This window comes from Erythrolamprus reginae, chromosome 3, assembly GCF_031021105.1.
Source record: "Erythrolamprus reginae isolate rEryReg1 chromosome 3, rEryReg1.hap1, whole genome shotgun sequence".
Taxonomy (NCBI): Eukaryota; Metazoa; Chordata; class Lepidosauria; order Squamata; family Dipsadidae; genus Erythrolamprus; species Erythrolamprus reginae.
The window spans coordinates 257915902-257941446 of NC_091952.1; the positions used below are offsets into that span (position 1 = coordinate 257915902).

The 25545-nt window shown below is 44.6% G+C and overlaps 4 protein-coding genes across 6 annotated transcripts in view; 2 read left to right on the forward strand and 2 right to left on the reverse strand.

The window, feature by feature from the left end:
* EFR3A (EFR3 homolog A) overlaps nucleotides 1-14131 on the forward strand; it is a 57754-nt gene extending 43623 nt beyond the window's left edge. Inside the window, exons 18-24 of the mRNA XM_070748416.1 lie at nucleotides 742-809; nucleotides 2568-2695; nucleotides 4269-4357; nucleotides 5550-5598; nucleotides 8152-8255; nucleotides 9667-9716; nucleotides 11754-14131. Coding sequence (XP_070604517.1) covers nucleotides 742-809; nucleotides 2568-2695; nucleotides 4269-4357; nucleotides 5550-5598; nucleotides 8152-8255; nucleotides 9667-9716; nucleotides 11754-11859 — 594 coding nt within the window. The 3' untranslated portion in view covers nucleotides 11860-14131. The remainder of the gene's footprint in view (nucleotides 1-741; nucleotides 810-2567; nucleotides 2696-4268; nucleotides 4358-5549; nucleotides 5599-8151; nucleotides 8256-9666; nucleotides 9717-11753) is intronic.
* The window catches only part of CPSF1 (cleavage and polyadenylation specific factor 1), a 242284-nt gene that overhangs the window by 161162 nt on the left and 55577 nt on the right, over nucleotides 1-25545 (reverse strand). The gene's annotated exons all lie outside the window — the stretch shown is intronic.
* On the forward strand, nucleotides 16377-23550 carry VPS28 (VPS28 subunit of ESCRT-I). 2 transcript variants are annotated; one of them, XM_070748419.1, is made up of 10 exons: nucleotides 16377-16467; nucleotides 16830-16988; nucleotides 17069-17097; nucleotides 17249-17286; nucleotides 18943-19032; nucleotides 20199-20304; nucleotides 21380-21481; nucleotides 21607-21660; nucleotides 22415-22506; nucleotides 23044-23550. In XM_070748419.1, exons 2-10 carry the CDS (start codon nucleotides 16952-16954, stop codon nucleotides 23159-23161), a joined length of 666 nt encoding a protein of 221 aa, XP_070604520.1. In that variant the 5' UTR covers nucleotides 16377-16467; nucleotides 16830-16951; the 3' UTR covers nucleotides 23162-23550. The 2 variants fall into 2 exon arrangements, with proteins under 2 accessions (XP_070604520.1, XP_070604521.1); XM_070748420.1 differs by having other exon boundaries at nucleotides 16466-16714.
* TONSL (tonsoku like, DNA repair protein) overlaps nucleotides 23537-25545 on the reverse strand; it is a 37498-nt gene continuing 35489 nt past the window's right edge. For both annotated transcript variants that reach the window (XM_070748418.1, XM_070748417.1), the window contains exon 26: nucleotides 23537-24221. In XM_070748418.1, the coding sequence (XP_070604519.1) occupies nucleotides 24028-24221 (194 nt within the window). In that variant the 3' untranslated portion in view covers nucleotides 23537-24027. The remainder of the gene's footprint in view (nucleotides 24222-25545) is intronic.

The window sequence follows — 25545 nt, forward strand, 5'->3', positions numbered from 1 at the left end:
ACTCTCAACACGTTAACAAACTCCTAAAAGCCCACCTTTGCTGCCAGGCATGGGGAAATGGATTCCCCTCGGCCGCTCTGTTTTATGTATGATTTGTTTGGGTTGTATGGTTGTTTTTAAATCAAGTGTTTTTAACAGTTTTGCTTTTTAATCATTGGATTTGTATTTTGTATTGCTGTGGCAAGCTGCTCCGAGTCATCTGAGAGGGGATGCATACAAATCTAATTAATAATAATAATAATAATAATAATAATAATAATAATAATAATAATAATAATAATAATAATAATAATAGCCTTACTTGTGCAGCTTACAAATAAATAAAACACACAGTTCTTACTACAGCAGTCACAATGAATCAGCACAAAAATGAGCAGAAAAACACACAGAGAGAATCTCGCTTTTGGCTCCCTCTTGTGGCAATTCCCAACACTACCTCTAAAAGCTGTAGTGCTTCAATACGTACAAGCATTCATTGTGAGCTTGTTTATATATTGCCAAACCCAACTGTTAGGTACATAGTACTAACAGTGGTTTCTCCCTTTCCCTCTTTCCTCCTTTTGGGGCCCTTCTGCGTTGCAAGATTTTGGAGGGCCCCCACGCAGCAGGCACCAAGCTGTTTTGGGGGACTGTTTCTGGGGTGCTTTTTCAGAAAGCAACTGAGAAATGATGAGCCAGAGAGGTCATTTTGCTCAGATAGCCAGTCTGAAAAGGGCTTTTTGCTCCCACTTGTTTTCACAGGTGATTGAAACCAGAACAGTGGAAGCTCCCTACTTCCTGCCGGAAACCATCCTTCGAGATAAGAGCAGGTAAAGGGTTTGGGGTTGGCCTGATCAAGGGAGCGAAGATTTGGGAGGGGATCTTTGTTGCTCAACATTGAACTTTGTGGTCATTAGTGCTCTAGGATCTGGTTGGTTTTCTTGCAGATGTTTGATAGGATGGCATAGGAGAGGGCAGGGCTGGAGAGAAGAGGAAGGAAGGGAGGGAGGAAAAGGAAGGGACGGAGGAAGAAAAAAGAAGAGGGAGGAATGAAGGAAAAAGGGAGGAAGGAAGGAATGAAGGAGAGAGGGAGAAAAAAGGAGGGAGGGAGGAAAAAGGCGAAAGGAAGGAACGAAGGAGTGAGGGAGAAAAAAGGAAAGGAGGAAAAGGGAGGGAGGAGGGAGGGAGGGAGGAAAAGGGAGGAAGGAAAGAATGAAGAGGAAAAAGAAAGATGAGAGGAAAAGAGGGAGGGAGGGATTCTTTATTAACCAACTGTGATTGGACACAAGTACGGGTTTTGTCTCTGGTGCAGAAGCTCTCAAGTGTACATGTCAGCAACAAATGATAAGTCATGATTATAAATCATAAAATACCATCATCATAAAACATAAGATAAACACAGATATAATCACAGGATAGTAAATAAAAGCCCATCAGTATTAATCATAAGACACAACCAACAAAATTATAATGATGCTGCTAAAGGAATAAGTCCTAGGAAAGATGAGATCAGCCTTACTACATGGTTTGACCTACCCCGCTACCATAGGTAGCATGGTCAGTGCTAGAAAGGAGTGCGATTTGCGGAGTGGAGGAGGGCCGATGCTCTCTTGGTTGTCATATCTGTTTCTCTTGAGAAATGTCTTTTTGCCCCCCAGTGGATGGAGGGCTCGAAGCCCAGCGATGCAGTATATAGCAGTTTCATTTTTGCTATGACATTCCAAAAGGTGAATCTGCAGCATTTTGGCTAAAACTGAGGTTAGATTTGATTGGCCTCGTAGGATATTATCAATTAAAAAGAAAACTCTACCAAGATTTCAGCCAAATCCCCTTCCAGCTAAGAGGAAGGAAGTTGAAAATTCAGTGGAAAGATGAGGAAGTCCCCAAAGAAGGTGTGGTCATTAAAAAATTCACAGGGCAGAAATGGACATGATGACAAGGAGGTTGAAAAGGCAGCAGGACTCTGAATATTATAAAATATGGGCCAAATTCTATAAGTGGTTAGGAGAGAAATAGTGAAGAAAATCAAACTATAGAGATAGTCCAAAGTAGTTAATTGTATATATAGTATAAGAAATGTTAGTTATAAGAACAACAAAGGGATACTAAATAAGCTTTTAAATAAGGGGTTTTTAAGATATTTTTAAATATTAGATTTGTTATTGTACATTGTTTTTATTATTGCTGTGAGCCGCCCCGAGTCTAAGCAGAGGGACGGCATACAAATAAATAATAATAATAATAATAATAACAAAGAAATGTAAAAATGTATCAATTTCAGATAATAATTCCTCCAATATTTCCAACAATAACTTCATGCGAAAATGGGGTTGTAAATAACCCAATAGCTGTTATATGTGTGTCTTTGTTTTTTTGTGTTATAATCAATAATTTTTTAAAAAGAAAATTCAGTGGGAAACATGAAGGATATTGTTAAGACAATAAGTAAGAGCGATATATCACGAGTTTCCTGCCTAAGCAGGGGGCTGGACTAGAAGACCTCCAAGGTCCCTTCCAATTCTGTTCAGCTGTTCTGTTTAGTTTGAGACATTTAGAACAAAGTTTTTTGTTGGTGTTGTTTTTTGCAGCCTTCCCCCGAACTTCGACAAGGACGACAAGAGCTTGTTCTTCCTGACGCACAAGATTGTGGAATCCTTAGGCGGCAGCGGCTACAGCGTGGAACGGCTGTCGGTGCCTTACGTGCCCCAGGTGACAGGTGAGAGTCTTTGGGTGTGGCCTTTCCAGCGGGACGCATGGCAGTAGTTGGCGACAACCAGTAATGGGCGGCTGCCCCCATTGGGGGGGGGGGACACACAACACAGTGGGGGTAGTAGGTTTGTGCACTATTTATTGAATTCTTAATAGTTTTTTGATTAGAATAGAATAGAATTTATTGGCCAAGTGTGATTAGACACACAAGGAATTTGTCTTGATGCACATGCTCTCAGTGTACATAAAATAAAAAGAGACATTTGTCAAGAATCATGTGGTACAACACTTAATGATTGTCATAGGGGTCAAATAAGCAATGAAGAAGCAATATTAATAAAAATCTTAGGATTATCCTTCCTACTCTAGTACCTTAGTAGGATCCTTAATTACTTTTAAAATAGGAAATAATTAAATAGTCTGTTTTTACCCATAAATGCTTGAATCCTTTTAATCATTATCTAGAACCGAACTTTTATAGCAATTCAAGAAAATTGAGTTACTTGCCTATTCTGTTATCCTACTGAACTTTGTGGGTTCAGCACAAACCTTAAAATGTGACTGTGATCCTCAACAAATCATGCTGTCCATCGTTTGTCCTTTTTGTGGCTTTTCAAATAATGGGACTTCATCAACTGAAAAAAAGTCCAAGCACCTGTTTGAAAACTTATTTTGGTTGGGAAGCCACTCCCACCCGGTCACATGACCTTTAAGCCACCTCTGGGCACATGATTGTCAAGCCACTCCCACCTTGTCACATGGCTGGCAAGCCACCCCTACCTGGTCACATGACCATCAAGCCACACCCAAAAATAAGCCACGCCCACAGTGTGGTAGTAAAACATTTTGCAGCCCTTCACTGGCGACAACAGCCCAGAGAGGAAACCACTCGGTTTGGGGGGCCTGGATTGTTGAATTGGTCAGATGAAGCCACTTCTGTTTGGCCATTGATGCCTGAGCAGTGATGTCGCTGAACTTATAACAAAGTGTTCCACTTTGCTACTAGAACATGGGTCTCCAACCTTAACCACTTTAAGCCTTGTTGACTTCAACTCCCAGAATTCCTCAGCCAGCCATCAATGATAGAGTTGGAAGAGGCCAGAAGGGTCATCTAAGTCAGGGGTCTCCAACCTTAACCACTTTAAGCCTTGGTGGACTTCAACTCCCAGAATTCTCCAGCCAGCTTTGCTTCTTTCTTTGTTTGCTGGCTGGGGAATTCTGGGAGTTAAAGTTTGCCAGGCTTAAAGTTGCCAAGCTTGGAGACCCTGCACTAGACCACATAAATGGTGGAAAGTGGATCACAATGGTGATCCTTTGGATCACCATTCTCATGTCCCCACCTCTGGTTTGGCCAGCCGTCTGTTATATCAGTTCCATCAAGTTGGACTAGACGGCCTACAAAGGTCCCTTCCAACTTTGTTATTCTAAGTAGACGAGACCAAGAAGTGTAAAATACTATGCAGGCTGTCCGTCCGTCCGTGCCTCCATACCTGACTTAACCAGAATGTGATATATTGCATGCTATAATTTATACCACCCACAATGAGGACTCTGAACTTCTTCTGGTGTTATGTGTGCAGATGAGGACAGGCTGTCGCGAAGGAAGAGTATTGTGGACACCGTCTCCATTCAGGTGGACATCCTTCCTGGAAACGGCGCAGAAGATAAGGTGAGTTTGATCCTGGACGTTGTGCAGCTTCAGAAAAACTTTTCATCTTTCTTGGTCCTTGAAGGCTAGTAGGACTCTCCAAACTTATGGACTTCAACTCCCAGAATTCAGTGGGGGAGTGCAATGCCCAGAATTCTGGAAGTTGAAGTCCACAAGTTTTAAAGTTGCCAAATTTGGAGGGCCTTGTTCTAAATGATCTCACCTAACCCTGACTTATCTTTCCTTCTGCCGCATGAATCCCAGCAACCAGTTAGGTCCCACAGAGTTGACCTTCTCCGGGCCCCATCGACTAAACAATGTTGTCTGGCGGGACCCAGGGGAAGAGCCTTCTCTGTGGCGGCCCCGACCCTCTGGAACCAGCTCCCCCCGGAGATTAGAACTGCCCCACCCTCCTTGCCTTTCGCAAACTCCTTAAAACCCACCTCTGCTGTCAGGCATGGGGAAATTGAGACATCTCCCCCTGGCTTATATAGTTTTATGTATGGTATGTTTGTGTGTATGTCTGGGTTTTTAAATAAGAGTTTTTAGATATTTTTAAATATTTGATTTGTTGTACATTGTTTTTTTGTTATTGCTGTGAGCTGCCCCGTTTCTGCAGAGAGGGGCGGCATACGAATCTAATAAATAAATAATAATAATAATAATAATCAATTTGCACCTGGCCAAAGTCACCCCATCAGCTTTCATGCCTAAAGCAGAAATAGAGCTCCCAGTCTCTTGGTGATTGGCCCAAAGTCACCCTGCCAGCTTGCATGCATAAGGCAAGACTAGAATTCCCGGTCTCCTGGTTTTTAGGCCAGCACCCTCACTGCCACACCAAACTGCATCACCACAGATTCAACATAATGAAATGTGAACATGGCGGGTGCAGAAGCTTGGATCTCCTTTTAATCAACCCTTTATATCATCCTCTCCGAGAGAAAGAGCAGGTTCCAGCCATTCCCCAAACCAGCTTACTCAGTTTTTGGGTTGTCCTCCATACATTTTCTGGCAGAGCTCATGTTCTGCGAGGAGACTCAATATTATTGAGTCTCCTAGCGGAACATCTAATGGCTTCTGCATGGCTAGTTTGTTGTTTCCTCTTTCAGCTCTTGCTAAACCACAGCTACAAAACACAGTCAATTATTTTATTTTCTGTTCAACTGTTGGTGTATTTTAAGTAAAATATTTCTCTCCCTTCCCTCCCCGCCAGGTTAACAGCACGGAGGAAATTACCTTTGAAGCACTGAAGAAGGCAATAGGTAAAATGCACTCCATTGTATAGTAAAATATGTGTTCTACCCCCATTCCTTGTTATATTGTACTCTTAATGAGCAGCAATTTTCTCCCAGGAATATAATCATAATCGTTGCTGCTTTGGATCGCATCTCCTTAGTTAAACAGTCCAGAATAACTCAAGAGATTCTCAGTCATCCGGGCCACAGTTGTCCCAAAGGTGTTTGTCCAAAAGACAATTTGGCCTCCTTGGTTTTATTTTCCTTGAAGACGTTTCGCTTTTCATTCAAGAAGCTTCTTCAGTTCTGAAGTAGTGTAGTTGTTGTTGTGTCTGGTCCACATCCTGCTCAGCTGATCACGGGTTTCGAAGATTGAGAGATGGACTGCCTAGAGCAGTGTTCTTGGCAGGTGAGTCTGAGAGTGAAGAAGATGAGGAGTTAGAGAGGGAAAACCAACCAGAGACTGTGGCATTATCACAGAGGTGTTATCGAGTTTCAAGAGGTGACGACCAACCACTTATAGACGCAAGAGTGTGCAGGACTATGTCCAGGCAGGATTATTTGAGAAGAAGAGGTTTGAGTGTGAGTAGCTCCATGGAACACTTGGCCACGCCTTGTGCCTATATAAGGGACAGTCTCGTGAGAAATCAGTATGAAGGATAGACATGGAGTTCGTTCCCTGCTGTAGAGATTTAAAAATACAATTTAAAAATACACAGACTGTCTATCTAGAACTTCTGCCAGAATGCTGTGAGTTTGGAATGATTAATAGACCCTTATCAGAGACCTTTAATGTGCTGTTGGAATCTGGCCCAGAAACCTAACTAGCCATGGACCGCTGCCCAATTCCCAAAAAGATTCCTTTCACTTTTTACTGGGTGATGTTATGAACTATTTTTACTTAATATATATTCATCTTATACTTTCCCCGGATGGTCGTTTGTTTGTGAACTTATTTCCTGGGGTTTCCTAGCTTAGACAGAACAGTTGTATATTCTGAAGGACTGAAGAAGCTTCTTAAATGAGAAGTGAAACGTTTGCAAGGGGAGAAAAAACCCCCAACAAAAGTCCAGTTGCCTTTTGGACCAAAGTCTATGGCCCAAGTCTGCGGAAAGGGGCGGCATACAAATCTAATTAATAATAATAATAATAATAATAATAATAATAATAATAATAATAATTATTATTATTATTATTATTATTATTATTATTATCATCATCATCAGGGACAATCAGGGTTGAGAAAATACGGTTGCATGCTTAATAATAGCTCAGTTAATATTAATGATGTGACGAATTAGGCTCGAAACAGAATCAGGCCCATCCGCTAAAGAGTCTGTGAACTAATATTTCTGCAACCAAAACAAGCTTTCTTTTGGAAGGGTTTTCCACTTATTAAGTTTTTATTTACTTATTTCACACTGCTTATCAAAATTGCAGCCTAGTGCCCTAAAGTGGCCATTTATTCAGATACAATGGAACGCTAAGTATTCCTGGACCTCCCAGAATTCTTGGGGGCGGGGGGGGGGTGTTCTCTCCTCCCCTTGGGAGACCACCAATACCTTTACTCTCTCCTTTTTAAATTTAAATTTAAATTTTAATTGATTTTTATAATAACAATATATCAATAAAACATTCACACAACACATAACAGTGTGCTCAGTGTTCTAAGCGCCCACCACCAAACAACATTCATACCCCTCCACCAAAATGGGGGCATATTTTCTATACACCATTTTAACTCAAGAACAGTATATCTATTTACATATTATAGGTCCCACAGAGTTGGTCTTCTCCGGGTCCCGTCGACTAAACAATGTCGTCTGGCGGGACCCTTCTCTGTGGCGGCCCCGACCCTCTGGAATCAGCTCCCTCCAGAGATTAGAACTGCCCCCACCCTCCTTGCCTTTCGTAAACTCCTTAAAACCCACCTCTGTCATCAAGCATGGGGGACCTGAGACATCTCCCCCTGCCTATGTAGTTTTTGTGCATGATATGATTGTATGTATGTTTTTTATATTGGGGTTCCTTGCTTTTTAAACTTTTTAAATGTACTATTGTTATTTTAGATCCTAATTATTAGATTTGTCATTATGTATTGTTTTTATTATTGCTGTGAGCCGCCCCGAGTTTACAGAGATGGGTGGCATACAAATCTAATAAATAATAATAATAATAATAATAATAATAATAATAATAATAATGTAATTCTAATTTATTCTTTTTATAGCTTGGTCTTGAATTCTACTGACCATGTGTCCTCTTACCTTGTCCCATCGTCCTATCAGTTCCTATAGATTAATTTCATTGGCCAAATTCCTCCTCTTTTCCATAATCTCAAACTGAATAGGATCCACCCTGTACCCATACCAATTTCATATTGTCCAGCCTAGGACTATTACCGCCTGAGCACCCAATACTTTTACTCTCAAGAGGACCCATGCGGCCTCTGGCTGAGTCAGCCAACTGCTTCAACCAGGGCGTTTGGGGAAGCTGTCTCACCACGTTTTTCTGGGAATGGGACATTTATTTTTTTCTCTCTCTCTGTTTTTTTTTCTTTTTAATTATCAACTTCCCAAGATAACACCGGCCTTGAAGAGCAGGAGAAGGAGAAGAGACGCCTGGTCATTGAGAAGTTCCAGAAAGCCCCCTTCGAAGAGATCGCAGCACAGTGCGAGACCAAGGTGAGCCGAGCCAGCAACATTTTCTACAACCTGCTTGTGGGGTGCCCAGATAGCCTTGGAAGGCGGCTGGATAGTCTACTTAGAGAGCGAGGACCCCCTCCCCACAAGCTAAGCTGGGGTCTCTCTTCTCCACTTGCAGTGCACATGGTCCCACCTTCTCCCACAAGGGCCGGGAGGAACAACCTGGTGCAAACTTTGCATTGCCGTGTTTTATTCTGCATAAGGATGTGTGAGATCAGGGCACAGGAGGGGGCAAAGTGAAGGAGGGGGCAGATCCTTTCACTGTCCCTCTTTTTAAGAGCCATGGTGGTGCAGTGGTTAGAGTGCAGGACTGCAGGTTATTTCTGCTGCTCACTGGCTGCCAGCAGTTTGCCAGATCAAATCTCTCCAGGCTCCAGGTTGACTCAGTCCTCCATCCTTCTGAGGTCGGTAAAATGAGGACCCAGATTGTTGGGGGCAAAAGAGGCCGATTCTGTGAACTGTTCAAAGAGGGTTGGAAAAGCACGATGAAGCGGTGTAGAAGTCCAAGTGCTATAGCTCTAAAAAGCACAAGCTGCCAAAAAAGACAACACAGTTCTAGGCTGCGTCGACAGAGAGAGAGAATCAAGATCACATGAAGGCTCAATATGGCCTTAATAAGGCCACACTTGGAATACGGCATTCGGTTTTGGTCGCCACAATGCAAAAAAAGGATGTCGAGAAAAAGTGCAGAGAAGAGCGACAAAGATGATTAGGGGACTAGAGACTAAAACGTATGAAGAACGGTTGCAGGAACTGGGCCTGGCTAGTTTGATGAAAAGAAGGACCAGGGGAGACATGAGAGCAGCCTTCCAGTATCTCAGGGGTTGCCACAAAGAAGGAGGAGTCAGGCTATTCCCCAAAGCACCTGAGGGCAGGACAAGAAGCAATGGGTGGAAACTAAACAAGGAGAGAAGCAATTTAGAGCTAAAGAGGAAATTTCCTGACAGTTAGAACAATTAATCTATGGAGCAACTTGCCTCCAGAAGTTGTGAATGCTCCAATACTGGAAGTTTTTAAGCAGATGTTTCTTCAGATGTTCTACTTCAGGCAGATGATAACCATCTGCCTGAAGTAGTGTGGGGTTTCCTGCCCAAGCAGGGGTTGGACTAGAAGACCTCCAAGGTCCCTTCTAACTCTGTTGTTATTTGTTTGTTGCTACTATGGATGGGAACTGGCATCCAGAGTAGGTTGTCAGAATGAAACCACTGGCTGAGTAAGAAATGCTCTGTTAAAAATTTCTGCTGGCTACAACAGGAAGCAAGTTGGGTTGTTGTTAGTTTTGAAGTCGTGTCAGGCCCAGCGATGGAACCCCCACAACTCTGGCAGGCAGGCTGTCCCACTGAAAAGAATCTCGCCCTGACCCCTCACCCAATCCGTTTTCTCTCTCCAGGCAAACCTCCTCCATGACCGACTGGCTCAGATACTGGAGCTCACCATCCGGTAAGGGGCAGTGCCGAAGGACTAGATGGAGTATAAGACGCACCTTAGTTTTGGGGGAGGAAAATAGGGGGGGAAAGTAATCTGCTTACCAGGTATTCATCTGGCTAGCATCCTTAGTCTGGTCAGCTCCAGCACGTTATTTTATCCCCTGGTTGGGGCTGGAAAAAAATTCTTGGGAGGGAGTAGCAGTGAAAAAAAGACCTGCAAAGGGCTGGAAAAAACCTTCTTTGGAGGGAGTAGCAATGAAAAAGACTGCAAACTGGGAAGGTCGTTAGCACTTTGTTTGGGCTGGGGGGAAAAGCTTTGAAAAAGATCCATTCGGAGTATAAGACACACCCAAAGTTTCAGCCCCTTTTTCATAGGTGCGTCTTATACTCCAAAAATACTTTGGCTGGGAAAGTTGGAGGATGGGAACTTGGGAGTCATGAAGTCAAAGGCTGGGAAATTCAGGGGTGACCGAAAGGACGGTACAGATAAGTCCTCAACTTACAACGGTTCGTTTAGTGATTTTTTGAAGTTACAACGGGACTGGAAAAAAGTGACTTAGGACTGGGTTTTCCACACTTAACGACCGTTGCAGGACCGCAATTTGGGCCCTTGGTAACCGGCGTAAATTTACAACAGTTGCAGAATCCTCCGGTCCCATTTATTTATTTTTATTATTTAATTTATTTATTTTGTCCAATACACAATACATATTGAAGAGAATAGACATGAAGTATTATATATAAAGAGAAGATATAAAAATAGAGGAGAAGATATATGAAAGAAGAAAAGATATATGATATATGAGGTAAGGAGAGACAATTGGACAGGGGACGAAAGGCAGGCTAGTGCACTTATGTACGCCCCTTACTGACCTCTTAGGAATCTGGAGATGTCAATCATGGATTTGCAACTTTCCGACAAGCGGTCATTGGGGAAGCCAGCAAGGAAGTTACAAACCGTGTTCATTTAACAGCTGCAGCTTCCGTCAGTCAAACATAGTCACAGGACGTTTCATTTTACAACTATTTCACTTAGTAATGGAGTCACCCCTCTCGACTGCAGTCACTAAGCGAGGACTGCCTGTAACATGCAAGTTGATTCTCAGTGACAATTGCTAGATTAATCAGAGTCCGTGTTAGTCTCCATTGGCTTGAATTGCTTTTCCAGAATATACTTTACTACTGTCTCCAGTAGCCATCACAAAATAATAAAAATGACAATTTAGGAAGAAATACTTTCCTCCCATTAAAACCGTTTTTGATCTGACTTTATTAAACAGTCAGGGCCCATATGATGACAATGAAACTAAATGACAAAGAAGACTTGGCATACTATAAAATCTGGACTCCATTTTATGAATGGTTAGAACTAAGAAAAAAAATAAAGCTAGAGTATATTAATGAATTAATTATAAATGTAAGGATATTAACTTTGCCTAATGAATAATTTAATTAAAATGGTACTTAACAGAATATATGATTTGTATTAACTGAATTTAAAAATGATTACTGTAAGGCAGAAAAAAATAAAACGAGTTTATGTATAAGATAAATAACCATAGTAATCAATATATCGATATTGATATACTGCTCAAAAAAATAAAGGGAACCCTCAAATAACACGTCCTAGATCTGAATGAATGAAATGTTCTCATTGAATACGTCGTTCTGTATAAAGTTGAATGTGTTGACAACAAAATGACATTGTCTATCAGTGTTGCTTCCTAAGTGGACAGTTTGATTTCACAGAAGTTTGATTTATTTGGAGTTATATTGTGTTGTTGAAGTGTTCCCTTTATTTTTTTGAGCATTGTACTACTGTACTAATTAACAATGTAATGTTTTTATAATCTATATGTGTTTTTTGTTGTTCTTTTGTTCTTGTTTTGTTTTGGTTTTTTTGTATTGTTTCTAATGCATATAATCTAATAAAAATTTATTTTTTGAAAACATTTTTTTAATAAAAGTCAGGGTCCCAAGCCAGTCAGAAAGACTGAATGTCCAGCTGAAAGTCTGCCTTTTATTATCCTGACGTCTTTCTTTTTTTCAGGCCACCTCCCAGCCCTTCGGGGACGCTGACCATCACCGCCGGCTGCCCCCATTACCAATCTGTTCCCGTCTACGAGATGAAGTTTCCGGATCTTTGTGTGTATTGAGGGTCTTCAGGCCTCTCTGCTGGGAATTGATTTTAGTCTTAGCACACACACCGTGTAAAGCCCGGAAGAAGTTCCTAGCCCTCGTCACGCTTTGCCGCAATTTAATCGAGTTTTCAAAAAAAATATGGCCATGAACACGAAGGGCAGTTTAAGCTGGAATTGCACCTGAAATCTCTTTTATTGTATACACCACTATTCTCAAAGCTGTTTGCGAAGAAAAAGGAAAAGCGAAAAGATGGTTTATTTTGGGGCAGTTGGTATTTACGCTCCGGAAACAAGGATGTGCTTAGGTTTACCATTCTCCTTTGTCTAGAAGTGACAATGTTAACTACCCAGTTCTGAGCTGGCTGGTTCCCTATCCAAACCCTTTTTTTCATCACCTAAATCTTGAGCACCTTAAACAATGCAGATGTGGGCACTTTGCTGTCATTAAAGGGGGATGCTAAATACAACAACAACTCGCAGGTGCCCACAGCAGCTAATCTTGAACCACAGTTTTGCTTTCTCAAAAATTTTGTGCTTCTGCAAATTGTTGTCACATGCACTGTTCTGGTTTTAAAAAAAAGAGGCTCATTTTGAGCTCTAAAGCCTGCAGTATTTTTTCAAGTCTTAAAAAGAAATGTCTAGTCTAACACCCACACTTTGGGGCGGAAAAATGTATTTTTGCTGCACAGCGGTATATAGATGATATATATATATATTTAGTATAGCACAAGATAATTAAGGGCATTTTAAAATGACAGGGTTTTTAAAAACACATTTCTGAAATTGTAATAGAAGAGTTGGTTATTCTGTGAACTATTTCTCTCTGTAATATAGCGATGATAGGTGATATTTTATTAATGGAAGAACAAAAATATGGATGGAGCCCCTAGGCAATTTTAATTGTGATATTCATGCTCCCTTTTTCCCCCATCTGCCAAATGCCGTTCCCCTCTCCTGGAGTCCTCCTGGTCAAGATATCCCCACTTTCTGATGCTTTTTCCTTAAACTCCCTTCCCCAATGGGGTGTACTGTATTTTAAACATTTACAAATAACTTCAGATGCTCAATAAACAGCTGACGAGCTTTGATAATTTGACATATACTGTAGTTGCCAGCTTGCCGACTGATATGTTTGGCCGGGGGACACGAATTGGGGAGAAGTCCTAGGAATTTTAAAGAAACTTTTGGCCAGCCTGTTAAAAAGAGCAGAACTCCGGACGTGCTCACTGTAACCAAGGCCTTTTTTTCAGTTTGACAGCGCAATCACAGCTCTTAGAGGAGGACGAACCCGCCTCTCTGGTGCAGCATCCCCCTGTGACTGCAGCCAGACGAGCGCCCCTCCCTTGCAGGACGCCCGGCCCCCCCTCCCTTGGCACCCTTAGCTTTTTGGTTTTGGAAGGTAAGCTGTGTGGGCGTCTGATGTCACCCGAGGGGCGTCTTCCTGAAGAGCACAAAGCCGAGGGAAGGCCCCTCCATGCACCTGTCTTTTTCCAAAGTGTGGCTGCTTATGCGCCAGCCCCGAAGGGAAGGCCAAAATATGCTCTGCCATGTTCACCCCATTCCGTCTGTGACCGGTCCTGTCCGTCCAGCCGCTCCCCCCACTGCTCTGCATGCAACAGACCCCTGGCCTTTCATGCCTCATCTGCTGCTGGGCTGCCTCCATCTTTTGTTGTTGTATTCCACGGTGGAACGAACTGCGACATTTCCACACCACTTCCGTGGCGCGCTCTGGTGTAGCGGTTTAGCAGGGCGGGGGAAGGTGCCATAAAGGGAAGCGGTCCGCTTTTGAGAGGCTGCCTCCTGGGTCTGGAAGCAATCCTCGCGGGGTGCGTTACATTGGCGCGGAGAAGCCCCTGCGTAGACGGTGGTCCTGGAAGCCCACGAAGCCAGTTGCTGATCCCGTAACCACCCCTCGCGCTCCGGGAACATCCGATACAAAGTCCTGCGTACTTGATCACCTGTGCTCGTGGCCGTGTTGGTGTCATTGAAATATTTGTGTCTCTTGGAAGTCCTGCTGGTAGTTTTAGGTAGGCCGGCCCGTCCCTTAGCATTTCAGTTGTTCCATTTGAAGGAACATATCGCTTTCCGTTGGCGTTTTAATGCAACAAAATGAAAATTGCTCCACTGTGGAGGGCAGTCGTTAACAACCGGATTGTCTGTTTTACCGATGCTTCAGTAGATGAGTAGATTTCTGCACAATCTGTAACAAGCTGTTCGGTTAAATGTAAGAACACTGTGCGAATCCACTTGTAAGCAATAAAATTTACATAAAAGAAGAATCACAAAATATGACTTTTTCTTCTTCCTATTTTAAGGTTTTTGTTGACATTTAATGAATATTATTTATTTATTTAATTTGCTGCCTAATCCCGAAGGACTCGGGGCAGCTCAGAACAATATAAAGGGTTGACTTGGTTGAAGTGTATAAGATCATGCATGGGATAAATTATTTTCTCTATCACACAATACTAGGACAAGGGGCCCCTCCCTAAAGCTCACAGGTGAGAAAGTGAGGACAAATCAAGGGAAATATTTCTTCCCCCAGAGGGTCCTTGGTTGATGGAATTCCCTTCCAGAAGAGGTCTTGACAACTGTCAGCCTTGATAGCTTCAAGGCAGGATAAGATAGATTCATGGATGCCAAGTATATCAGTGGTTATTGAAATGGATGTCCATGTAGTTCAGGCAAGCAGGATTCCCTTGGGTCCCATTTGTTGGGGGTCCAGGGAAAGGGAGGGTCTGGCCTTTTCTTTCTGCTCAAGATCCCCATGGACAATTGGTGGGCCACTGGGTGACGCAGAATGCTGGACTCGATGGGCTTTGGCCTAACTCAGCAGGGCTCTTCTTAGGTTCTTATAAAATTACAATAACAATAATAAAAAGTCAAGGGGAAAAACGAGCAATTACTAAACTCCAAATCAAAACTTAGAAACAGTTTAAACAACATACGTACAACTCATTTATACCAATTCATATACATACAATAATTTAAGTAACAGAAATAACTGACAATGTAAGTAGAGAGATAGTGAAGCATTTGCCTTTTGAGGGAAAGTGCAGCAGGAATGGGCAACCTGCATGCCCCCCCCCCACCCCCTTATTGAGAGTCTGCAGAGCTCTTCCAAGTGGGTTAATGTTCCTCTTTTGGAAATTTATTTATTTTTATTTATTTATTGGATTTGTATGCCGCCCCTCTCTGTAGACTCGGGGCGGCTAACAACAGTAACAAAAAACAGCATGTAAATCCAATACTAAAACAACTAAAAAACCCTTATTGTAAAACCAAACATCCATACATACAAACATACCATACATGAATTGTAAAGGCCTAGGGGAAAGAATATCTCAGTTCCCCCATGCCTGACGACAGAGATGGGTTTTAAGGAGCTTACGAAAGGCAAGGAGGGTGGGGGCAATTCTAATCTCTGGGGGGAGTTGGTTCCAGAGGGCCGGGGCCGCCACAGAGAAGGCTCTTCCCCTGGGCCCCGCCAAACAACATTGTTTTGTTGACGGGACATGGAGAAGGCCCACTCTGTGGGACCTAACGGGGCGCTGGGATTCGTGTGGCAGAAGGCGGGGGAGGGTGTCATGTATTCTGTCCCTTCTCCAGTTACAGCCATGGGGCTATTCGGCTCCACATGGCCTTGACCTGCCATAAAAAAAAATGAGCTAATAATACATTTTCCAGCTGTAAGAAAAGGTGTCCATCGACCCCTTGGACACATGCCAGTTTTACATCCAAATGTTTGAACCTCGTTTTACTTTCAGACTGCTGGGAAACCAGTGCTGGCAACCTGTGTGAACTCAGTGGGCCTCAAACATACAAACACACACACACACACACATTTGTATAAGGCAGTACCCTCTCGTCTCCTTTGCCCCAGTGCCAAGTCCGTTAGAGGCATTGGACTACAAGTCCCATCACTCCAGACCTAGAAATCATGTCAAGAGAGCCCTGTGTGTGTGGTGTGTGGGTAAAGAGTTTGTGGCCACCCACAGCTTTCAGACAACTCCCCCTGCAGTTCAAACAAAGGCCAAGCTCTGCAGCCCAAGACAAGCAGTGGACAGTTAGTCCTCAACTTACAACCATTTATTAAATGGCCATTTGTTACAGTGGCACTGAAAAAAGGTGACTTGCAGCCAGTCCTGGCACTTACAACCCACGCAGCATCCTCGTGGTCACACAATTAAAACTTGGATTTCGCCAAGTATCCTTGCTTGTAACTTTAAAAAAACGTGTTCTCAGCAAAACGGGTCAAATAGCTTTTCTCCAACAAAGCTCTGAGTTATATCCTTGACAAAATAAAATAAAATAAAATAAATGCCAGAAACCACTAGTCCCGTGTTCAGAGTTTGATTGGATTGTTCAGGTTCTGAGCTGCATTCGGGAAAAAGCCTCACACGGTAACAAAAACAGGCGGGAAATGAGGCCTCGACCCGTTTCCTGACTGAATGTGGGAAAGCGCTGCCTTCGCTCTCCTCAATTCGCCTCACGAAAAAGCCCGCGCTTTCCTGACAATGCATCGCTCCACAGCATCCGGAAGTCAGCCGCTCTAGCTCTCCCCACGTCTATGGTAGCAGAACCGGAAGTGGGTGTGCGTACTTGCCGAAGATCCACGGACGGGTAGGAGACCCGCCGCTTCCCCCCCTCCCCACCCGCTCTCGGGGTCCCCTCAGAGCGGATCCCGTTTTTTCTTCCCACGCCGCGAGCTCCGCTTTTTGCTTCGGCCTCCTCTGGCTTTTCTCCCCCGCCGTTTGGGCTTCTTGGCCTTGCTGGTCGACGGGGGGGGGGGGCATTTGCGGGGCCTTCTCCAGAGTGGTGGCGGCCGGAGCGACCCCTCAGCTTCCCCCCGTGTTGGCGGCGTGTGTGTGTATGTGGGGCTGTTGATTCCATTCAGCGTCGCAGGAGGGGAGGGGCGGGGCGGGGGGGAGGGAAGGTGGAGACCCGGAAGCTCTTAACGCGGCGCCGCTCTTCCCTTTTCGTAGCTCTCGGGCCGAGGTTGGGTGCGCGCGCAGCCTTCCGCCTGGTGCAATCGAGCGCCGAGTGGAGGAGGAGGCGGAAGTCGGGGAGCGGCAGACCCGGCCAGCCGATCGGCCGAGCAGGGAGGATGTTCCACGGGATCCCCGCCAACGCCGGGATGGGAGGTGAGGAGGGGGTCCGGGGGGGGGGGGCGAGGCTGGAGGGGGGGCGGCCCTCAACACTCTTCTCTTCTTCCCTCTTTCAGCCCCCGGGAACAAGCCGGAACTCTACGAGGCAAGTCGGGGAAGGGGGGGGGGCTGGGTCTGTGGGGGGGGGGTCTCCTCCCCTCCCCCATGCTTAAAAAAGGGGGGTTCCCTCAGGAGCCCCCCCCCCCCAAAGGCCCTGAGCGCGGCCAAGGCGGCTGAAGGTATTTTCTTCCTTGCAGGAAGTCAAGCTCTACAAAAACGCCCGAGAGCGAGAAAAGTGAGTCTTTCTCTTCCTTTCTGTCTTGTTCCTTCTTTCAGTTTTTAGTTGTTTTTTTTCTTCTCTTTCTGGCTTCTTTCTTTTTCTGTCACTCTTTTTCTCCTTTCTTTCCTTTCTTTTCACTGTCTTTTTCTTTCTTCCCTCCCTCCCTCCCTACTATGTCTGCACTAGTATTACTACTAGTTTTTCCTCACCATTCCTATTACCCATCTCCTTCCACTTAGGACTGTAACGTTGTTGCTTGTATCCTAAGATTTTTATTAATATTGATGGTTTCTTCATGCTTATTTGACCCCTATGACAATCATTAAGTGTTGCACCACATGATTCTTGACAACTGTATCTTTTTCTTTTATGTACGCTGAGAGCACCTGCACCAAGACACATTCCTTGTGTGTCCAACCACACTTGGCCAAGAATTCTATTCTATTCTATTCTAGACAAATGTGTATTTTCTTTTATATACACTGAGAGCATCTGCACCAAAGACAAAATCCTTGTAGGTCCAATCACACTTGGCCAAGAAAGAATTCTCTATCTTTATTGTCCCTCCCTCTCTTCCTTTCTTTTTCTCTTTCTCTTTTTCTTTTGCTTCCTTCTTTCCTCTCTTTCTGTCTTCTTTCTTTTTCTTTTTCTCTTGCTTTCCTCCCTCCCTCTCTTCTTCTCTCTTCCATTCTTTCCCTTTTTCTCTTCCATTCTTTTTTCTTTTGCTTCCTTCTTTCCTCTCTTTCTGTCTTCTTTCTTTTTCTTTTTCTCTTGCTTTCCTCCCTCCCTCCCTCCCTCTCTTCTTCTCTCTTCCATTCTTTCCCTTTTTCTCTTCCATTCTTTTTTCTTTTGCTTTCTTCCTTCCTGCCTGCCTTTCTCTTTCTCTCTTTGCCCTTTTTTTCTTTCTTTTTTCTTTCCCTTCCTTCCTTCCTTTTTCTGTCTTCTTTCTTTTCCCTTTCATTCTTTTTCTCTTGCTTTTCTTCTTGCTTTTACTTCTTCCTTTCTCTTTAATTTTCTCTTTTCTCTTTCATTCTTTTTTCTTTTGCTTTCTTTCCTTCCTCTGTTCCTTTCCCCTTCTTTCCTTCATTTTTTCTTTTGCTTCCTTTCTTTCATTCCTTCCTCCTTTCTTCTTTGTCTTCCTTTTTTTAATTTCTCATTTATTTTCTTCCTTTCATTCAGTAAGAGAGCGAGTGAGCTGTGAAGGAGTATATGTCAAGTGCCACTGCTATTTTTTCTACTTATTAACTTTAGATGCCACCCATCCTGCCATCCAGTAACTCTGTGTCCCCTCCAGAAATGATCCCCTATGCCAGAAGTCTCCAACCATGGTGTCCACTTGAAGACGTGTGGACTTCAATTCCCAAAATTCCCCAGCTGGCTGACTGGGGGAATTCTAGGAGTTGAAGTCCACAAGTCTTAAAGTAGTGAAGTTTGGAGACTCCTGTCCAGGTTTTCCAGCATCTCCGAATGGGAAGCTGCTGGAGATGAAAGGGCTGCCTGCAGTTCCTTTGGCTGCAATCTTTGCAGCTGGGGGAGGGGCCGGGAGGACCAGCATCCTGCAGGCAGAGCAGCCGGGGGAGGGGCATTTGTCACTTTGGGCTCCGTCCCGCTTTGGGTGGCCAAACCCTGCGTGGCCCAAAGTGGTCCCAATTTGCTCCTCTTGGGTTTCAGGTATGACAACATGGCCGAGCTGTTTGCTGTGGTGAAGACCATGCAAGCCCTGGAGAAGGCCTATATCAAGGACTGCGTCAACCCCAACGAGTAAGTGACAAGTCCTCATGGTGAGTTAACAGAAGCGACTGAGCCGGGTGGGACTTTGGAGCTCTTCTAATCCAACTGTGTTAGCAAAAACTTCAGAAGAGAAGGATTTAGGGGTCGTGATTCCCAACAGTCTCAAAATGGGAAAACAGTGTGATCAGACGGTAGGGAAAGCTAGTAGGATGCTTGGCTGCATAGCTAGAGCTATCACAAGCAGGAAGAGGGAGATTGTGATCCCCTTATATAGAGCGCTGGTGAGACCACATTTGGAATACTGTGTTCAGTTCTGGAGACCTCACCTACAAAAAGATATTGACAAAATTGAATGGGTTCAAAGACGGGCTACAAGAATGGTGGAAGGTCTTAAGCATAAAACTGACCAGGAAAGACTTCATGAACTCAATCTGTATAGTCTGGAGGACAGAAGGGAAGGAGGAGACATGATTGAAAATATTAAATATGTGAAAGGGTTAAATAAGGTTCAGAGGGAAGTGTTTTTAATAGGAATGTGAACCCAAGAACGAGGGGGCACAATCTGAGGTTAGTTGGGGGATAGATCAGAAGCAAAGTGAGAAAATATTATTTTACTGAAAAAGTAATAGATGCTTGGAACAAACTTCCAACAGACATGGTTGGTAAATCCACAGGAACTGGATGTAAACCTGCCTGGGGTAAACATAGATCCATCCTAAGATAAAACACAGGAAATAGTATAAGGGCAGGAGGTCTTTTTCTGCCGTCAATCTTCTATGTCTCCATGTTCCTAACTCTGGAGCATTGCAGTAGAGACCATTGTGTGCACTTGTCAGAGCCAGATTGGGCTTCTGTGCATGCGGGAAGCAAAATCTTACGAGAGCAAAACATAGGCGCATGAGTTTTTGTGATCTTTTGCTCCTGTGCATGCATGAAAGCAATATCTCACGTGTCTTCTCACAAGGTTTATTTATCGGACTTTTATGCGCAGAGGCCAAATCTCAGTCCGATGCATGTGCAACAACCTCCCCCCCCCCCCCGGTTCCGTGTGCCTCAGTGTATAGCCACGTTGGTTGCTTTGACCACGGAAATTTGGCTGCCTCATCCCCTTGAGTCAGGCCCTCCCAGGCGGGGCAGAGCTTCACATTAACGTTCCCACCGCTCACTTGTGGACTCCCTCTGGCCCTTCCGTCCAGGTACACGGCCGCCTGCTCCCGCCTCCTGGTCCAGTACAAGGCTGCCTTCAAGCAGGTCCAGGGACTGGAGATCAACGCCATCGATGACTTTTGCCGCAGGTTCCGGGTAAGAGATCAGATTGGGGGAGGGGGGGGTTACTAGGGGGTCACCCTCAGAGAACTGCTGGACAAGACTACTTGCTCTTTTGTGTGGATGTTGGGTTGTTCAGGTGGGAAATTGTGGTGGGTTGAACGTATACTTTCGGATTGTTATGTATGTTGATATTGGTTTTTGGTGTCATACAGATTTAGTTGCATGGGTATATTGTGTATGTATACATACAATGACAATAAAGTATTTGTTTCACAGGGAGCATCTGTGCTCCATCTGGTGGTAGAGGGGGGCAATTACAGGCCTTACTGAAGTGGGAGGTGGGAGATTTGTGTGCAGCAGCTGCCGAAAAGGCCAACACAGTTCTAGGCTGCATCAACAGAGGGAGAGAGTCAAGATCACACAAAGTGTTAATACCACTTTATAAGGCCTTGGTATAAGGCCACACGTGGAATACGACGATGCAAAAAGGATGTTGAGACTCTAGAAAAGGTGCAGAGAAGAGCAACAAAGAGGATGAGAGGATTGGAGGCTAAAACACATGAAGAACGGTTGCAAGAATGGCTAGTTTAATGGAAAGAAGGACCAGCGGAGACAGGATAGCAGTCTTCTAGTATCTCAGGGTTTTCCATAAAGAAGGAGTCAGGCTATTCTCCAAAGCACCTGAGGGCAGAACAAGAAGCAATGGGTGGAAACTAAACAAGGAGAGAAGCAACTTAGAACTAAGAAATTTCCTGACAGCCAGAACAATTAACCAGTGGAACAGAAGTTGCCTCCAGAAGTTGTGAATGCCCCAACACTGGAAGTTTTTAAGCAGATGTTGGATAACCATCTGTATGTAGTAGTATAGGGTTTCCTGCCTAAGCAGGGGGTTGGACTAGAAGACCTCCAAGGTCCCTTCTAACTCTGTTGTTGTTATTATTATCATTATCTTCATCATCATTAAGTGTTGCACCTCATGATTCTTGACAAATGTATCTTTTTCTTTTATGTACACTGAGAGCATCTGCACCAAAGACAAATTCCTTGTGTGTCCAATCACACTTGGCCCATAAAATAACCCTCTTCTCTTCTTCCTTCCCCCTCCCAGCTGGACTGCCCACTAGCCATGGAGCGGATCAAAGAGGACCGGCCCATCACCATCAAGGACGACAAGGGCAACCTGAACCGCTGCATCGCGGACATTGTGTCTGTAGGTTTGGGGGCCGACAGGTGGGGTGGGAAGACCACAACTCCACCTGGAGTCCAGTCTCCGCAGGGGTGACTCTGGTGGGCTGTGGCCTGGCCTGGCCATCTCATTCCCTTCTTCCCTCCCAGCTCTTTATCACCGTGATGGACAAGCTGCGCTTGGAGATCCGGGCCATGGATGAGGTGAGCCAAGGGACAGGGGCTCTTCGGTCACACAGGTGGCCTTGGGGGGGGGGAATAGGGCAACTTCTGAACCTGCCCCCCCCCCCAGATCCAGCCAGACCTGCGTGAATTAAAGGGTAAAGAAGACTTTTATCAAATTTGGGAGGGGCGGAATTTAACAACTGGGTTGAAAATAAAAATGGTTCAGATAATTAAATGAAAATTTAATGTAAAAAATAAAAAAAGGGCAAACAGAAGAAATGAGGAATGGAATTGAGAAACCTGGATGACAGACAAGAGGAAAGGTGGCAGCATTAGTTCAATATGTAACACGTGTTTAGAATTAAATGGAAAACAAGTTTGAAATGAAATTGAAAAATGAAGAATTTGGTTGTTATTATTATTATTATTATTAAAATTGAAAATGTAGAGTATCATTATTATTAACATTTCTATTAAAATTGAAAATGCAGATTAGTATTATTGTTATTATTACTATTAGAATTGAAAATGTAGAGTATTATTATTACTATTAGAAAATGCAGAATATTGTTTTTTAACTAAAAACTGGATCTAGCGTCTTATTTTTGGATAGATTGATTAAATGAGGTTTAGGAATTTTTATATCAAGAAAATCCATTGGCCTATTCTTATACATTGAAGATATATGTGTTGTTAAACGTGTATGTTTTATATGGTGAAGGAAAAAAAGCTTTATTAAAAAAAACTAAGGAAAGAAAATGACCCTCCTCTTTTTTTCCCCTGGCCCCCCCAGATCCAGCCAGACCTGCGTGAATTGATGGAAACCATGAACCGCATGAGCCACTTACCCCCAGACTTTGAGGGGCGGCAGAAAGTGAGCCAATGGTGAGCTCTTTCCCGGGGGGGGGGGGGAGGAGGAAGAGGCAAGACGCATGTGGGGGGGGGGAGTGTTCAGCTTGCCACCTCCTGCCCCTGTATCCTCTTCTAGTGGGGGTAGGGGTTGGGGGGGCCTGGAGAGGCGGGACTGAGCAACGGTGCAGAAACAAAAGCTCACACACACCCCTTGTGCGTAACCTTCGGGTTAAAAAACAACCATCAAAAAACAATATTAAAATAATATAAATAATTAAAATCCTGATAAAACCATTCGTATCTCGCACTTTCACTCATGGCCGTAGACAGTATCACATTCGGTCGCCGGACCAACCACAGAGAAGGCCCTTCCCTGCAGCCCCGCCAGTTGACCTTGTTTGGCTGACAGGATCCGGAGAAGGCCAACCTTGTGGGCCGCTGGGAGCTACGCGGCAGAAGGCGGGCCCAAAGCTTAGTCTGCTTTCCGTTTGGCCACCTAGTTTTCTCCAGCCGGGACGGGCCAAGCGAGGTCCCTGCTCCTCCGGTGACCCGCGTCCGTTTCTCTCTTAGGCTGCAGACCCTGAGTGGCATGTCGGCCTCCGACGAGCTGGATGATTCCCAGGTGCGCCAAATGCTCTTCGACCTGGAGTCGGCCTACAACGCCTTCAACCGCTTCCTGCACTCGTGAGGCGGAGAGCAGCCGGACCCCCGAGGTGCCCATCCTTCAAGAGGGAGGAAATGTGACCGGTGGCCCTCAGGGCTCCACTATGCGGACACCACCGGGTTTCGGATGGTCTGCACGCAAAGGCTGGTGTTACCCTACAAGCGCAGAGATGTGGCCCCTCTCTACGTTTTGCGACTCTTCTCGTTGCGTGGGCCGCATTGCGGATATTTTCACTAGGGAGGGGGGGCTATGAGGAGGGGCGGTGGACCACACCCTCCTCTTGCAACCTGGAATTGGGGAGCGGTAGCATATTTAGGGTGGGGGTGTTACGTGTATTTATTTGGGTTTTGCTTTCGCCTCGAGAGGCAAAATTTTTGCGGGTCTGAAGCAAATAAAATCTTTCTACAATTCAACCTGGCAAATTTATTCAGAGATTGTTTACATCCCCCCTCCCTTTTCTCAGGGTTACAAATAAAATTTCCCTTCCCCCCCCACCCAAGCTTAACGGGAGGGGGCCCCTGCAACCCTCCCCAGGTCCATTTTCCAGAGAAACAGTTGCATTCAATAAATACAGGACAGTTTTGACACAGGAGGACAGAACGTTAAGAATTTGTTAGTTAAAAATGGCAGCTTTGTCCTCAAAAGGGACGAGGGGTTTTGTTTCCCGTCCAAATTCACTCCAAAAAAATTCTCCATTCCACAATATTTGGATTTGTAGTAGCCGCAACCTGGTCCTCTCTTCGGGATCTCCTCTGGAGTTGGCTGCGTTACTCTACGCTTTCCGCGGAGATTCGTCCGTCGCGGAACGGTGTGCATGGCACACAGCTGTGTTCCCCGAATATTTGGTCCCCCACCGACCGACCTCCCAACCTCTTTGGGGGCTGCCCGTGCTACAGACTCTGGCAGAAAAGTTTGTGGTGACGGGTGACGGAATGAAGGGAAGCGTTGGCCGGGCTGCGCCAGTTCTCAGCCACGTCCCGCTGATCGCTCCTGCACAGCTGCCGGCTGCAGAGTCTCAGCTGGCCCACCAGGGAGGAGAGCTTCGTCCACGTGACAGGCTCCAGGGGTCCACGGACAGAACAGCCTAGGGAAAAACAGGAGGGAGAGGAAGCCTCTTAGTGGGAACTCAGCTTCTAATAATAAGTTAGTCCGAGTCTGCGGAGAGGGGCGGCATACAAATCTAAATAATAAAATAATAATAATAATTTATTAGATTTGTATGCCACCCCTCTCCGCAGACTTGCATCACTCTCCCTATTAGGTAGCAAACGGGAGCTTTGATTTATTTATATTAAGTTGATATATTGCCCATCTCACTATCAAGTGACTGAGCAACGTACAATGGCCATAAATAATACGATAAAATAATTACAGTAAAACACTGAGCACTGAAACTTTAAAACGTGCAGCCCACTCTGGGAGGGAGAGGGTTAAAATGCTTGATATACAGTGGTACCTCGACATACGAGTTTAATTCGTGCCAGACCAGAGCTCGTATGTCGATCAATTCGCATCTCGAACAAATGCCTTTAGACTTGGTGTTTTTCACGCCGAGATAACTGGAAACATGGAATTCTTGCGCCACCTAGTGGAAGCTCGGCTCATATCCCGAATTTGAGCTCGGGTGTCGAACAGAAATTTTGCTCGCGTCTTGGCTCGTAACTTGGAATACTCGCACGTGGAGCAGCTCATATCTAGAGGTATTACTGTATACCGTATTTTGGGAGTATAAGACGCACCTTTTTCCTCCCTAAAAGAGGCTGAAAATTAGTGTCTTATACTCTGAATGTCATTTTTCTCCCCAGCCCCAACTAGCTGCTAGCGGTCTTCCCAGCTCTGACCTTGCAGGCTCTTTCATTGTTTCTCTCTGCAAAGAATGTTTTCCAAGCCCTAAGTCTTTGCAGGGTTTGTTTCATTGCTCTAACTTGCTCCAAATAAGTTTCTTTCCAGCCCTAACCAGGTGGAGAAAAACTGATCTGAATCTATTCCTTAAATTTGTTGTATTTCTTTGGCATCATTCCTAGAAGGAAGCAAATTTAGGCAGGGAGATGAATTTGGGTTGTGAAAGAGGAGCAGGCCAACCTATTGCCTCCGTTTTTTGTGAAGGAAAAACCACAAAATAATATTTGTGGCTCAGGTTTGAAATGGTTCCTTGGTGCTCTCTGAGCTTGGTTGTTTCCTTGCAAATGTTTCATTACCATACTAGGTAATGTCATCAAACCCCAATCCTTACCAGCACTGATGATGTTAACTAATATGGCAGTGAAACATCCACAAGAAAACCACCAAGCTCAGAGACTTCGGAGTAAATAGAGGCTGTGGTGTTACACTATTAAGCTGTAGGGCAGAGTGACAAGATACCGTGTTCTGGTTGGATCACAGCCAGTTCCTCTGAGAGCAGACTTTGG

Coding starts and splice junctions, on each gene's coding strand:
- VPS28 (XM_070748419.1), top strand. CDS start 16,952: ATGTTCCACGGGATCCCCGCCAACGCCGGGATGGGAG. Junction 17,287..18,942: donor AACGCCCGAGAGCGAGAAAA/GTGAGTCTTTCT, acceptor CTTGGGTTTCAG/GTATGACAACATGGCCGAGC. Junction 20,305..21,379: donor ACTTTTGCCGCAGGTTCCGG/GTAAGAGATCAG, acceptor TCCCCCTCCCAG/CTGGACTGCCCACTAGCCAT.